This window comes from Triplophysa dalaica, chromosome 19, assembly GCF_015846415.1.
Source record: "Triplophysa dalaica isolate WHDGS20190420 chromosome 19, ASM1584641v1, whole genome shotgun sequence".
Classification (NCBI taxonomy): Eukaryota; Metazoa; Chordata; class Actinopteri; order Cypriniformes; family Nemacheilidae; genus Triplophysa; species Triplophysa dalaica.
In genome coordinates this window covers 11,546,231-11,562,978 of record NC_079560.1, presented here as the reverse complement: position 1 = coordinate 11,562,978, position 16,748 = coordinate 11,546,231, and the positions used below count along the sequence as shown (strand labels likewise).

Genomic DNA, 16,748 nt, shown 5'->3' with positions numbered 1-16,748 from the left:
ACACATACATCAAACTTGTGGGGATCGCCAACACTGTGGTGTTAAGTTGTGAGAAGCGGTATAGCATTACAGAGAGTTAGGAGCATTAGCCCAACATAACTTCCATATTAGCATTTCACAGTGTTCTGTGATTTTATTTATTTTAGCGCCCTCTTGTCAGCACTCAGTGTTTATGTACATTATAAAAAGGGCACAAGTTTTATTGTAATGATACCATTTACTCACCTAATATATTGTATGGGGTTAGCCCCATTGCTTGTCCATTGGGCTCAGGAAACAGTGGGCAATGCATTTGAACAGAAACTGTGGTCCTTTATATGTGCATTCACGTGTAAACTTGCTTCGGTCCTTTAGAAAAAGGCTAAAAAAGGATTGATTAGGAAATGCTGCATACATAAAAATACCTTATGCAACAATTAGTCATCTTTAGGAGTACAGGGTCCATCTGCTGGCCAAATAGAAAGTCATAACACATACAGGAGAAAAACACACAAAAACATGGGAATATTTTTAAATAATACACAACAACACTCTGCAAAACCTGCATTTTCGTCTTTGAATAATTCTTGAGAAAAAATTATGCTAAAAATGTATTTATTTATTTTTGCTGATTACAATCACAATATCTAGAATTTGTATCTAGAATTTATAATATAAATGATCTATATATTGGATTGATTATGTGAATGATTGCAATAACCATAGTTAAACCATAATATTTGGTAGTTGCTCCATAGTCAATTTGTGGTTACCGTGCTTTTACCCCAAATAACAGTTTAACTATGTTCTAAGTTAAATAAATAAACTAAAATAGATATATAGATGAAACAATAAAAGTCCGCATTGTAACATTATTATTGCAACAATTGTAACAAAAAAACTGGTTTAAAAGGAAATTTTTAATTGAAAATATTTGTCACATCACGATTTAAATGCGCAAAGAAATGTCCCACTCATGTGTATGTTTTATATAAAACAACCCCTTACATCAAATTGACTTAATCTCAATCTTTGCTCAGGGAATCCACATTAGCCAAACTTCACATGTACATTATGACATCTTAATATGCCCACAGAAATTCACTTCAATCCCCTATCAATGTTTGTTTTAAACTTTTGCAATTAAATATAACAAAATCTTACAAAAGTACAAAAAACGCATACAATTTACATTAAAAAATATCCCTTGACACAGAATAATAAGAAAAAAAGCACAACACAAAGAATAAACAGAAAAACACGCACTTCAAATCAACATTTGTTTTAAAAGGTTGATTGTTTGGAGCGACGCTCGTGTCAATGTCCGCGCCGTGGACTCCTCCCCGTTTGGAGCGACCATGCAGCTCCGAACAGCAACACCATTCCCAGATCTGCTCCTCTCAGGCCACTGGGGGAGCACATTACACGGGACGGCGAAAGAAGTCACAGGGGTTAACTTGGATACGCATGCGGCGGTGTTTTAATAATAAAAAAAGTCGCCCTGCCGAACACCGAAGCGATTGTGTCGTGCACGAGACGATTTCTCCCTTCTATGGGATATGTTTTGAAAATTACAACCGCGCTGAGTTGAAGGATATAAGTCCAGTATGCGGCACTTTTGAAACAAAGGGGTCTGGAGCGTCGTTGTCTGATAGGTAAGACGCGCTGTTGTATGGGTTCAGATGTGTTGTGATGAAAAGCGATACAATGTTAACTTGCACGTTAAGCTTTTGTTTTACGTGGAGCTAGTCGTAGTCTATTTACGCTCGTTACCTGAAACTTTTCGTATAATGCGCAACTCTTATGTATACTTTGTATCGCACTGGACTCGTGGCGTGCCGTAGCGCTGGATGTGCGGCGCCGGTGACTTTAAATTACGACTTATTCGCGTTTTTAGTTAGAGAAGTTGCTTTTCGACACCTGAAGTTTATCGCCAACTATTATATGCATATGAATGAGCGAATCTGCAAAAGAATAAAGACGAAGTCGTGATTGCAATCGTGAGATACAACGACCGGCTGCGTTGTGTGTGATGAACTGCGTGAACTTTGCTGGGTGGCTCGCAGTAAATTCACAATTACCGCCGCAGTTTCCACCAAATGTTCACTTATGTCCAGCTTCAGTACGGGTTGAGGCATTTTTCTCCACGAAGACCTGAATAGAGCTGCTGTTCTTTACAACCGCTGCGGTTAAAGTGTTTAAACTGAGCCGAAAAACGCTTGTTTTCTTCCTCTCATGCGTTTGTTTGTGTTTTTAAAGGATTAGGGCCCTTTCTGGATGGGAAAGATGGAACCAGAGGGGCAGTGGTGGAAAAGCCAGCTCGCAGCGGACATCCATCAATCTCTCAGGATTAAGGTGAGTTCTATAAAGTTCTTTGCGTTTTTTAATCCAAATGTCAGAATCCTGGCCTCTGTCATTAGATTGGATTGAATCAGGTTTCACTTGTCTAGACTTTGATGGTTAAGTGTGAAATGTCACACAGTCCTTACAGAACATCCCCTGGCGTTGGCTTTATAAAGGTTCCTGTCCCACACATTGTTTAGTGTGCATGCACTCCCATTCTAAACCCTTTCCTGATCTGGGTCAGACCAAATATCATATATCTTTTGGTGCTATTGTCAACATTAGATTAGGTTATGCATGGTTATTGGTAAACTTTGGACAAACTGGAGACACACTGGTGTTGCTGAACTTCTGTTCCCCTGCTGAGTGAATTGCACTCATCAGACAGTGAGGTTAAGTGCATTTATTTAGTGCAGTCTGTTGGGCTTTTATTGTCTGGCCTGTTTATTGGGGCTTCTCACATCCGGTTTGGAATGTGAAGTGCTCTGTTTGTTTGTACTTGAGTTTGTCTGTTAGCACAGGATTACACGACTAAACAGTCCTAGCATGTTTGTTCAGCAGTCTTCGAGATTTGTGTGCGGTTATGTGATAAAATATTTTTGACAATTGATGCCGTGTACTATTCTGATTTTTCCCTCTGAACGCGTTCAGTCAGTTTGACTGACACATACATTTTCATTCAACGGGTAGCTCAGACTCGTGCTTTATTTGAGCTGGTACGGTGCTGAAACAAAGCGGCACAGCTGTTGGAAGAAATATGTGGAGATGGGTGGTTTGGTGTTGGTGGAATATTTAGGCTGAACAGTCTCTTTCTCTGTTCGGCAATATGGTACACTGTATTCATGTAGTTCAGAAGTATTCATCATTTTTTTATTTCATAGAAATGTGGCCATAGTCAACAATACATTTGCATTTGACTAAAATTCATGCTTAATTTGCAAACCTGCATGTGATATTTAAAAAATGATTTAAGCATAAGGTTTATTCGTATTTATACACAGATTATCATTTCCTCTTTTCAATGTAATGTTCAAGTGGCAATTCCTGTTTCTATCTTTAAGCAACCCGTAAAGTAAAACCACAAAAAGGTGCTACCCTCCTCTACCTTGGTATCATTTATAGATGTTAAATTTAAAGCGTCTATGTCGTTGACAAACTGATCGGCCTTTCAAATCCAGCAGCTGTAGGCCCGTCTAAATTGCAGGCAGGCCCCACAAAAGGGCTTCTTGAGAGGGTCAAATCCCAGCCCCTCACCCCACTGGGGACAGATGGCTGTGAGACATGATGGCTAGGCCTGCGAAGGAACCGTGCCTTTACTAAACACCCACTATAAAGCAGCACACTTTGCCTGTGTGATTCGTGTCTGGAAACACTTTGAGATTTTAGATGCTTGTTATGTGTGACTGAACCATTAAGGGATTTTTGGCAACTGTGATGTTGGTATTAGATTATTATTTCAGTTTGGTTTTGTTAGACTAGTTAAGATGCTCGTAAAAATTTATAATGAAGACCTTCATGCAATTTTTTTTTTAATGAAAAGAAAGTATAGTGTAGTTAAATCTTGGCTGTAGTAATATTGTTTGGAACGAAGAATGTTTTTCCCCTATTAAAAGTGATGGTAATAACGTGGTACTTTGATAATAATGTACCACGATATTTCAGAGAACCAATAAATATGTGTAAAAAAACCTTATACATTAAATGCCCTAATACATGATGTAAGCATTGTTCCGTCAGTTCAAAGCCTTTTTGACATGATTCAATTATAACGTAAAGCCCATTACATTGACATGTCCTTTCTTTCCCTCATAGGAGCTAAAATTGCCAACGTACCAGGCTCACTCTCCACAGATCGGGATGCGACGGTACTTCGCCGACCTGCTGGCCGTTCTCAGTAACCGCTATCAGCTGTGTCCTACCGCACGTCACCTGGCTGTCTACCTTCTCGACCTCTTCATGGACCACTATGATGTAGCGGTGCGGCAGCTCTACGTCATCGCCCTCTCCTGCCTTCTCCTGGCCAGTAAGTCGAAGATGAGATTAATGTGTGTGGGTTTCAATTTGTGGGCCGGTGTGATTCTTTTTGCCTGTATTTGATTTTGCGGTAGACTGATAGAGGATTCAAGGTGCCGTCGCAGGCAGGCAAGCTGTATGAACTGGTTTATTGGATGTGTGCTATCAAGCCAAATTGGAAAAATAGCATCTATAACTAAACCACAGAAATATTGCGTATTAAAAGACGGTCTAGTGATGCAACTTGATTTTTTATAGAAGATTTAATGATAAGTTGGATTTAAAGATGTTTTGGATTGACAGAAATGCAATGTGATATACATAACTCTGTCTTCAGAGGTGTATAAAGCCCTTACATAATAAAGATTTATGTTTCATTACCTTAGAAAAAGCTATTTCTATCTACATATACAGCAGGTCCCCTTACATTGAATTCGCCATGTTCTTTCTACAGTAGCCTTAAACGGACAAACTGCTCTACAGAGAGTGTAAATATGTTATCTCCTTTGGCAAAAACGTGACAACATCTAATTAATTTATTGACATCTCAATAAGTGTCACAATATCGTTATCATCTATTCTTTTGTTATATGTTGGGTATTAAAAATCTAATATGGTTACAACCAGTGTTGGGCAAGCTACTCTGAAAAAGTAATTAATCACTAGTTACTAATCGCATATTCTATATTGTAATTACATTACTGTATACATTTCTCTCCAACAAGTATATAATCACTTTTTACTAATTACTTTCTATATCCATATCAACCTTAATTTGTTAAGCGATTCAAGGATAGACATGAAACCACTTTTTTTAATTCATTTAAACGAATAATATAAAACTACATAAAGGATTGACTTAATGTTAGAATTCTACATTAAAGCTGATTATAAAGTCAAAATGTTGATGTCAATTCCACTATTGCACACACATATATTACACAAAGTATTTAGGTTAATTACATCAGAAGTAACCGTGATTAAAATACAGAAAAAATTAGATTAATCCCTTATTTTCAAGGGTAAAGTTATTAAATTGCACCAACTAATTACTTAGAAACTAGTTACACCCAACACTGGTTACAACCCCTTGATGCATTAAATCAACTCGGAATGTACATATATGTATGATATTAAATATACAATTAAATAAAATGCGAACTTACATGAGCAAACACTTAATAATAGGCCATCCTATTTGCATGTTTTAATTGGTTTAAAATTTTGAGTATTATAATAATTTATAGTAGTGTGTTTGTACCTTAGTTTTTTTGCATTTGTTGGTTAACCACTGACACATCTGATGCATTTCATGTGACTAATATTGTGGTATATTAAGAGCCTAAAAATTCTTGCACACTGAACGGAACACGAACAAATTTCACCACCTTTGGTGTTTCTGCTCGCATGTCTGGAACCGAACGAGCTCGTCTGGACCGCTGCAGTGACTGGCTGCTGTATTGTGCTGCATGACAGCTGTGTGCATAAGAGGCCGTGGCCTCCAGACCCCTCACTCAGTCGCCACGGCAACCTACCCAGTTCTCAAATCAGAAATATGCTCTGCTTCCCAGAGCACGGCGTAGCAAGTTTTAAGCTGCCTCGCGAGCAAACCACAGCGGTGGTGGAGCGTGAGCGAGATATTCCATCACGGGTATCGCCTGATGTCTCCAGCAGATTTATGGCGCAAGGAAGTCTTGGCTCATAATCTGTCTGAAGTAATGTGACGAGGCGGGTTATCGGCTGTAGCATGTCTGCTGACATACACAGATAAGATTGGGGGGACTTGTTGTGCGTTGGTGCTTTGAAGGCATTTAAATCAATAGCCTGTTATCCATAACCAGTTTTTGTATGAGAAATTTAATTCTGATTGCTTTCAACATTTACAAGTAATAAATTAATAGAAATACGCAATTATGACCCACATAAGTATCGTGAAGCAGAGGAGCACCCCTGGAAACCCGAAAAGCCTGACATTTGTCTGTTTACTTTTCCATCACATGTTTAAATTGCAAATCTTTCTCATTATTCGGGCCGTCATTACGTCTGCTCTCACTTGGGGGAGGGCTGCAGTCGGCAGTGTTCGGGCATTAATTAATTGCTTTGGACTGAATGAATAATGGCTTTGCTCGTGTTGTTAAAATATCCCTCCCTTTCCCCATCTCATTGATTGAGGCCGCTGCTGCTATTGTTGGTTTTCTCTGAGAGCCGCCAGCAGTTAACATGCATCAGCCAGCGATGAACTCGAGAGCTGAGAACATGATTTCTTTTGACACGCTGCTCTTTTTGATGAACGCATATTGTGCTGCGTCGATAACACTTATGGGAGAACCTATTTTAGCATGCCTTCCTAGTTTTTGTCAGTCTGAATCCTATGTTGAGGTTAATTGTATATTTTTTATTAAAATCCCATTTGGTGTGAATTGTTGTATCTGTAAAAGATAAAGCCAGACGTCACCTTACGTTTAACTCAAGGGATGATCTGCTGAAACGTAGAGTCAGAAGAAATCTCACTGTGCCAAAACATCTGAGATCACATTGCGATTCGATTATTGGGAATTACTGTCATAAAATGGATGCATCTGGACTTTTAAATGTAATTTTTATATATTTTTTTAATTACACAATTCGTTGGACATGCATGGATGAACCCTTAAGATTGATGGTATCACCGCCCCCCTCAATATTTTAACTTTATAGGAGGACAGGGTGTGACATCAGTCTCATTTCCTCTCCTAAGTCTGCCTGATGAGGTTTTGTTATGGTAACCAGTTTTACGCAGGCGTAACAGCACAATGCATGTCGCCAAACCTGTTTTCCTTCATAAGATCATCATCACTATCAGTATGTGAAATTAAAATGTGTCTTCTTTAAAGGGAGTTTATAACAATATGAAAGCACCTCTAAGGGACAAAAGACAACATGACCTGGTGAAGCCCTGATCCCAAGGTGTGTCTTGTGTAATTACATACGTGTCCTGTCACTAATGGAGCGGCAACTCATCTTTTTTGAGAAAACAGTCATGAGTAGCATGTCAAATGCAGGCCGGCCCGTCCCTTTCCTCAGAGGGAAGAGGGAGGGGTTGGGAGCCGAGGGCCCTGGCGGGGCATGTTTGAACTGAAACACTCAGCGGGGTTCCTGATATTCAGATTAGTGTGACAGATGCCCCCCCTGAGGTTTGATGCTGATGAAAAGAATTTGTTTACCCCCGGATAATTAAGAAAAGACATTATGCGTTGGCTTTTAGCGTCAGCCATTGCTGACACGAGGTAGAGCAGATTTCCTGCAACGATCCTGCTAAATCTACAGCGTTATGTCAAAACACATTAATAATTTTAATAAATGTCTAAAAAAACACATTTTGCTGTATGGAAGTTTTTAATTTGATCTGATGATTCATGTATTAATATTTTAATTGATTCATCGTATGGAGTGTGGATTCGTTTAAAAATCTAATTATTTAGGATGGAAAAACATTTCAGTCAAGTGACTGTAAACTTTTGAATGGGAGTGCATGGCATTGCTAATATGTGGAGTTATTTGTGGCTTGTAGTATTGATGATTAATCGTTTAACACATTTTTGAAAATGTTAATTCTTAAGGTGAAATATTTAAAGTTAGACATATAAATTGTATGTTGAGCTATAAAAATGTTGCTAAAATGCAGCAATTTAATGCTTAATGCTTTAAGTTCACCCCCAAAATAGAAATTCTGTCATCATTTACTCAACCTCTTGTCATTTCAAACCTGTATGACTTTCTTTCTTCTGCAGAACACAAAAGTAGATATTTAGAAAAATGTTGTGAACTGGACCCCGTTCACTTGCATTGGTTTTGTGTCCACACAAGAGAAGTGAATGGGGGCCTGTGCTGTTTGGCTGCCAACTTTCTTCAAAATATCTTCTTTTGTGTTCTGCGTTAGAAAGTCATACAGGTTTGAAATGACAAGTGGGTAAATGATGACAGATTTTTCATTTTCGGATGAACTATCACTTTAAATGGCTGCATGTCGAATTTAAATAGGATGGTATGCGTAAAATAATGAAGGTGTGACCTTTAAGTATTGGGCCTCTTATTTGAATAATACCATGGTACTTTCATGTTATTTTTGAGAAATACCATAGAAAACACTGTATGCACTACCTTGAGGTTCCATTTTACCAAAACAGCTGCTTAGCAGTATACATAAAAGTACCATGGTTTACCCTGTAATACTGTCAGTTTACTACAGTAATTTTTTGTAAATCTCCTCCACACCGGCTACTGATATGAGGGGGTTGGCTGGGCCGTGGGCGCTCAAGCATGCGTCGTAGAGGTTAGAGGTTATGGGGCCCTTATTGCTGAAGCATTGGACTGCGGGGGAAAGCAATACTAGGGAGCTTGGACTTTAGGGAAAAGATATTAACACCTAGAACAGGAGAGACAGGAAGGCAATTGGGTAGGAGAACAAAGGAATTTTGCAAAGAAGGGAGCACCTGTGTTCTCTCATTACGAGAATTCACAAAATACCTCACCTTAATAATGTCAGCACAGATCCTTTTAAAGAAATTACATTTCTGTGCTTTCCTAACATTCTTCAAGTGATCTTGGGTCAAGAATGTCTAAGATCTTTGGGATAGCTGATAATGAAGTTTCTTTAAGAAGAAAAGAGAAAAGCCATAATGTTACTGCTACGATCATGACGGATCGAGAATTTGTGTTGGGGTGATGTATTCCGTAAGAGAGATTATTTTTAGAATCCCACAAAACCAGTCTTAAGTAGCACAAGAACATATTTAGTGAAAGACAAAAATACAAAAAATACATGCACGTCAAATTGATAGATTTTTATTTTATGCCCAAAATTATTAGGATATTAAGTAAAGATCATGTTCCATTAAGATATTTTGTAATATTCCTACCTTAAATTTATAAAAACGTAATTTTTGCGAGTGGATGGCCTGCAACGGCACCTCTGATAAACAACTTCAAAGGCAATCTTCTCAATATTTTTTATTTTTTGCTACCTCAGATTGCAGAGTTCAAAACTGTTGTATCTCCGCCAGATATAAAACTCTTTCACATGTACAGTCTTTACTGGTAAATTGCAAGAAAATTGCAGTTAACAGATCATGTGTGAACAGGTCCTTTATGGTAAATCGGTACTTACAATTTCCAGTAATAGAAGTAGTAATGAGTTAAGAGCACATACAACGCATTACACGCGGACTACTTTGGCCCAATCATAACATTTCTGCGCTGAAGTTGTCCAAAACAGTGCCAAACACTTTCTCATGTATTCGCCAAACTGCCAACGCCACTGTGCACTTTCTGTGTATCTGTATGTTTGAACATTACCGTTTCTGCTTGCGTTTTTTTCTTGCGTCTATGCATTTTTCCTCATATAGTTCAGGTCAGTTTTGAAGTTTTCTATCTCCTTGTTGTACTGCAAAGTTGGGATGCGTAGAAAAAGAAGTCAAATTACCAGAGAAAAGGACTAACGCTAAGCAAAAGCTGTAATAGTTCCTTCCTGGGCATCATTACATTTTACATTACATTTAGACATTTAGCAGACGCTTTTATCCAAAGCATCATCACAGTCATCAGCATACATGCAGATTCAAGAGACAAAACATAAAAGGTATCCAACTTCGGGCACCGAAACAGAAGCCGGCGGATACCTTTTTTTCATCTCACGTTAGTTCGCCCCCTTCGTCTTGACATGCCGTCTCAAGCACGCGCAGATCTTTATTACCGTAAATACACTAAGTGACCGTACACTGTCTTACCCGCACGCGAACAGCACGGCGCAGTGTGCTTGGGTTAGGATCAAGTGTATGACCCAAACATCAAAAACACGTTTGTTCGCAACAAAATCGGCAGTGTTAAAAATGGTAAAATTACCTCTCACAGTGTATATATAAGATTTAGCTGTGTTCGGAGATAAAATCAAACCCCTCCATATTTTCAAACATGACTCTGGTTGTTGTATTGAAGCTATAAGGGAAAACTCTGCTTGATGACATCATATTACTGGTCTTTTGAGACAGCTGTGTGAACGTTGTCTTACCGTTAAATTAACAAAATGCCATTGCTTGTGTGGATGGCACATTTGTGTATTTACTATAAATTTACCTGAATGACTTTACCAGTAATTTGCCAGCATTGCTGTGTGAAAATGGCTTTTGTCTTATCCTAACAAACAAAGCTTAATTATTCAGCTTTCAGATGATGTAAAAATCTCAATTTTGACCCATAAGACTGGTTTTGTTGTCCAGTGTCACATATGTACTCATCTTTGCGCAGGTAAATTTGAGGAAAAGGAGGACCGTGTGCCCAAACTGGAGCAGCTGAACACGTTGGGCTTCATGTGCAGTCTGAACCTCACTCTCAACAAGCGGGACCTCATCAAGATGGAGCTCCTGCTGCTGGAGACGTTCGGATGGAATCTGTGCATGCCCACACCCGCACACTTTATCGACTACTACCTCCACGCTGCTGTCCAGGAGGGTGACCTGCACAACGGCTGGCCTCTTTCCTCCATGTCCAAGACCAAAGCCTTCATGGACAAATACACACACTACTTCCTAGAGGTCTCATTACAAGGTAGTGTGACGTCATTCTTGTGAAATCAATTTAAGGTGGTGTTCACATTAGCCCGGCGTTTTAAAATCCTCGTTTATATTGCCATTACCACATGCTATTTAGGAAAAATATCTGGGTTAAAACTACACTACTTATCTGGGCATGCGCAGATAAATGTAAACAGTTGTATGCGCATACATAAGTTGGTTGTTGATGACAGTTGGTTACTAGTCACAGACCAACTAGTACAAAATGAACACGATGGCGAGGTAAAGCATTGTGCGAATAATGTTAGATGAGCTAATCCATGTTATTAGTCTTGTTTGGTATCATCCGGCGCCACGCAGACCAATCGGCGGATGACATCGCAGTATTGAATGAGCTATTTCAAAGCACACAGCTCTCATTTCTCCCTCCTGTTGCTGTAATGTCAGCCTTACAAGGCTGGTCATTGTCGCCTTCAGGTAGCGTAATGGCTAATATTCTTAACGAATCAGTGAAGCAAACGCAATGATACAGACGACCCAATAAGTAAGTGAATGGGGGAACCATGTCTGTGTATTCTAGAGTCTCCGTTTTTATCCTTTTACACAGAAACGCAACCGAAAGAGTTTTCAAACTCAAATGGGGTCTGCAGCGTTTCCAAAAGTCTCAGTTTTTGGGAGTCAAAACTCCGGAGAAGTGCAAATGCCAGGCGTAACAGAAGCAATGATAATTAAAGGAAAACACAGTAGTTTAAACGGCCCCTAAGTGCATTCCTTACATTAAGCGGAATAGATCAGAAGTGAATTTAGAAGATTGTCAATTCATGTTCATTGATAAATTTTATTAAACCGATAGTTGAAATCAGAGCAACATTCAGATCTGCTGTGAAAAAGCTGATATATGCAGACCTTTGACCGCACATTAATTGGAAATTAAATTGCAAATTACATGTTCGTGAAATAACTTTTATGATGTTTCTAGGCAACCATGAACGGACTAAAGTGAAGCTAATGAACTATATTATGTGGTTGAATAGTTCATTCTGGTTATTAATGTTAATGATAAATGTAATTTATCATTCGACTTGCCATCATTGTATAATAGCTTTGCCACATGCACGTTACGGCACCGTAACAAAGTCAGTTTAATGTATATCTATTCCAGCTCTGTGTTTTGGTGTATTTTGCAGCTGATAAGGTAATGGCGTGGTTAATGTGCGTGTCTTTTTCTTAGATCACGCGTTTCTAAGCTTCAGGCCGTCTCAGGTGGCGGCTGCCTGCATAGCTGCATCCAGAATCTGCCTGCAGATCTCACCCAGCTGGACCACCGTTCTCCACCTGCTCACGGGTTACTCCTGGGATCATCTGACGCAGTGTATCCAGCTCATGTTACTGTAAGAGCTAACCTAAGTATAGATTAGTGTACATGTGGTATAATCTGGGGGGGTGTTTAATAGGTTTTTGGCCCAAAAATTGGTTGCTGTTTGTCATTTCAAAGTTATTTTCAATTGAAAATGGAAAACTTTAGTTTTTATGCTTTAAAAAATGTATGTTTATGAAAACAACATTATTGTGGTCATTTGTCTGAAAACCCTGAAAACACTTATTTTTGAAAACTGTGATGGCATGCACGTGCGTATTACATGTTCTGTCTATGGGCAAGCGTAAAAAAATTAAGAGACTATTTCAAGGAACATTTTTAGTTTTTCAGATTTTACTATTTATATGTATGTGTTTAGATTCAGTTCAGTTTATTTTGTCCCCTTAGGCAAGGTGAGGTTGCATCGACCTCACACAGACATAATAAAAATCACAGCTGGCATTTTGTAACTAATATTTGTCCTGACCAGCTGGTTAAAAAGAAGTACAATTTAAAAACTGATTTGGTTGTGTAATAAAATAAAATGTGGACCTGTTTTCATACACTGAGGGACACAATACTGTCGACCGGATGGCAGCAATTCAAAAGCACAGCATATAGGATGTCTTTCATCTTTCAAAATATTTTTAGTTTAAATTAACACTCTATCTTTGTAGATACTATTTATACTCTGCCAAGTAGATTGCAATGGATTGTGTTACAAAGTCACCTCCTTCCTTAGCAATCTCAGAAGCATTGCCATAACAGCGAATTGAACCAAATGTCGTAACACTCATAGAAAAAGAACAACAAAACATTTATAATATTTGATGGTGGACATTGAACCGGCGTAATTTCTTTAGGAAATATATTCTTTGTCTAACCTTTTTACCTAAGTGCTCAGTCCACCCATCCCATTTAGGCTTATTGTCCAGTACTATACCAAGGTATTAATAGTTTGTAACAAGTTGTATTGGCTGCCCATAAATTAATGTATGATGGAATGCATTTTTCTCTCTAAAATCAATAACCATTTCTTTTGTTTTTGAAAAATTCAATGGAAGATTTGATTTTTCACACCAATTTAAAAAGCAATCCAAAACAGGCCAATGCTCTTCCTCTCCTTCATATAATAGACTCACTAAAGCAGTATCGTCTGCATATTTAATAATGTATCTATTTTTGGAGGAACTTAAACATGAATTTGTGTATAAGATAAAGAGTAAAGGAGATAACACACATCCTTGTAAAACAATTATTTTAGGGTTTTTTTGTGAACTACTAACGATTCTCCCAAATTTCATATTAAAATAACAGTGCTCTGTTTTTTTCAGACGAAAAATAATCAAGCATAAAAATTTATATAAACTTTTAAGCAATACAAACATAATATTTGTACATACTTAGGAAAAGTAAAAAACTATATTTTTGTATGCTTTAACCATGATCAGCAACTACAAGCCTGCAATACATAAAAATAGCATTTTTATGCATTTATTCTTGGATCTGTTTGAACGCTTATCGTCTACAATGTTGTCATGTGCACGTTGCACTTTTAAAAACGCAACTGAAAGACATACGTTTTTATGTTACATTGTTGTCATGTAAACGTACCCTTATCCTCAGTCACTTCCCTTTCATTGTATTAAAAATAAATACATTTTGGACTGTACAGTCTCTTTAAATAAGCATTTCATTGTCAAGCTCACAGTCTTTTGTTTTCCATTTTTCAGTGCCCATGACAACGATGTGAAAGAGGCCAACAAATCCAAATCGTCCCCCTCCTCCAGCCAAAGCCTCCAACCCCAAGCTCACGTCCCCCCAAGCCTTATCACCCCCTCTCTACAGAGGCAGCCCACCGCCAGCTCCCAGCAGCTGCTCCTCCAGGCCAGCAGCTACCCGCAGCACTCGCCGGCATTATCCCAGCTGCACATGCTGGCAGATTGCCAGGCCCTGGGACCCGTGGCCTCCCGGGAATACCTGCAGCCCCACCAAGCCAGCCTTCTTTCGGCGTCGATGCCGGCCAGCTCATTCGCTTCATTCCCAAGCTTGGCGACCGGGCTACGTGGGTTACCCCTTCAAGGTCCCATCTCCATGCAGGTTAGCATGGGACCCGAGCGCCACTGTCTTGGTCTGACTTACGGGGGCGGTTTCCTGAGCTCCCACCACACGTTCACAGCCGGATGCTTCGACAGGTGACGCCAGGAGAGGGAGGACAAACTCAACCTGGGGCTGCCGCCGTCCTCCGCGTTCTCTGCCTCCTCCGGCCCCGAGGGACTACGTCTTGGCCGCAGACGAAGACTTCCCAAAAAGACCAACAGTCGAGTGGATCCCTCAGAGGTTATAGTATTAACTTAAAACGTTTCTTCACGTGGGACCTTTAAACTGTTCTTAAAGCTTTTGGATGCTTCCTTTTTTTATGAACTGAGGATGTATATTTTGTCTGCCAGTGACTGAACTGACTGAATTTTGGCGCTTTTAAAATCCACAGCCTTAAGAAGAGAAATTGCGGAGATTCCGTAACACCAGCGTTTTTCAAATGAGTCCTTGAACTTTCACACTGGATGTACTGTATGGATGCTGCTGCCTTTTGTATGAACTGATGGCTTTATGACTAAGAGTCTCGTGTCCCTTCTGGTTATGTTTACAGTGACATGCAGGGATGTACAGAAATCTAATACGTACACACAAAACCATTGACACAGCTTATGTTTGTATGAAGTAGCTTCTCCTTTGTGTTTCTCCATGAATTGGTTTTGAAAGCGAAACGGTCCGTCGACAATGTCGACAATGTTGATGTTATGCTAAGGTTCCAGGTTTTTTTTCTTCAGGCAGATGGAGGGAGGCCCCTCAGGGGACGAAGGCATATGTCCTACCCTCTTTCCCGAGCTAGAGGAAACCACGCTTTACTAGTTTCTCACCCCGAGGGAAATAGCCATGATCACCCTGCAGTTCTGCAATGAAAGCCATTTCGTTGCGTTATACCTCAAACCATCAGACGCTGTGGCTCCGAAAGATTACCTCACATTACTGCTCGTACACTGTCGTTCACGTTTACCTCAGAGATCATTTTAGTTAAAAGGTTCAAGAAAAGATCCTCTGAAGTGATTTATCATCACATTTGGAACAACTTCAATTTAGTCTGTTTATAAACACTTTGATTGGGGGCGTCATACAGGATTTTTCTTTTAAAGCAGACTGCAATTCTTGGTCCAAAATATGTTACTATTATTCTAAGTTAAAGATACGATTAACCAAACTTCCTTTTATATTTGTTTATGTTCATGAGGTTTTAAGACGACACAATGAATTCTTTTATGTTAACTGGCATTAAGACCAAAGCGTCTGCTTGACGTCCTGCTGAATGAGAAGCTTTTCAACCACTTTACTGGACTTTGGATCAAATCTTTCTCCAATAGTCCTGAACTTTGAACTACCTCAATATATTGCCATTTACGTGCTGATTCTGCAGGGCTCGCTCTTTTGCTTTATACATTTCGTGATCCGTCAGAACATTCATTGCTTTGTATTTTCCCAAACCTTTGTTTAATTCCTCTTTGTTTTGTATTGAAGTCTCATGTTTTTTTTTTTTGTATAGGTAGAGAACTGTGTTCACTGTAACAGACACGCACTGTTTGATATTTCAACTCATTCTTTTTGAAGCCTCTGTGTGTGCAATATGTAATCATTAGGACTTTTAGGCTACATTTTGCTTTTCTACCACTACTCTTTTACGATGTAGTATTAGTTGTTTTTATTTGTTTTGATACGCTATTACTGCTTATCCGCAGTGATTTATTTTTCCACAGAGAAAATGTTGCACATTGCAACCAGTGTCTCCTGAATCTCTGGACATTTATAGTAAACCAGAGATATGAATAATTCTGCTCATTCGATGATCTGACGGTTTTATTTAAAAGCCTGTATGTTGGGTCGGGATAACAGGTGTAATTTGGATGAAAACCCCAGAAATAAAATGAAAAGAGCATTAAATGTTGTTTGTAAAGTGTCATTTGAATAGATGCTGTGAATTTGCATAGCTCAAGGCGAGTTATTTCATATGGATGTCTGGACTCATTGCACATGAAAAGGTCTTCGGCGGTGTTGCTGGGGAAAAGGGGGGTCGGGTTCATTTGGCCACGCCCACAAATGGTGCTGCCCTCCCCCTTTCCTGCCCGCATGTCACGTGCTAGATTGAAGACAATAGGGAGATTCCTGCCTCACATGGTGGCTCTTCCTGTCACTAAACACCACTAAACAAATAAAGCGCATCCAACTGAGCACCAGTGATCTTTTCAGAGATAAAAGCCTTTGGGCTCAAAGGACGGCTGACAATAGCTACAGTTAAGGTGAAGCTATTTCTAAACGTTGAGTTTGTGGGTATTTTGTCAATATTTTTCATCTGTGGACAAGATATGGAAGATAAAATTGGGTAGAGGAGGCCTCGTAGAGTGCAGCGTACTGAGTCAAGGACAAACCATGTCCTTCGGTGCACATGAACCAAATGC

General features: G+C 39.3%; 1 protein-coding gene across 2 annotated transcripts; it reads left to right on the top strand.

Annotated features, from left to right (window-relative positions):
• The first annotated feature begins 1,346 nt into the window (after positions 1 to 1,346).
• Positions 1,347 to 16,424, top strand: ccnjl (cyclin J-like). 2 transcript variants are annotated; one of them, XM_056730201.1, is made up of 6 exons: positions 1,347 to 1,634; positions 2,239 to 2,334; positions 4,135 to 4,345; positions 10,618 to 10,917; positions 12,115 to 12,274; positions 13,974 to 16,424. In XM_056730201.1, the coding sequence occupies exons 2-6, from the start codon at positions 2,257 to 2,259 to the stop codon at positions 14,437 to 14,439; spliced, it is 1,215 nt and encodes a 404-aa protein (XP_056586179.1). In that variant the 5' UTR covers positions 1,347 to 1,634; positions 2,239 to 2,256; the 3' UTR covers positions 14,440 to 16,424. The 2 variants fall into 2 exon arrangements, with proteins under 2 accessions (XP_056586179.1, XP_056586180.1); XM_056730202.1 differs by lacking the exon at positions 1,347 to 1,634 and adding an exon at positions 1,752 to 2,101.
• The last annotated feature ends 324 nt before the right edge of the window (positions 16,425 to 16,748 follow it).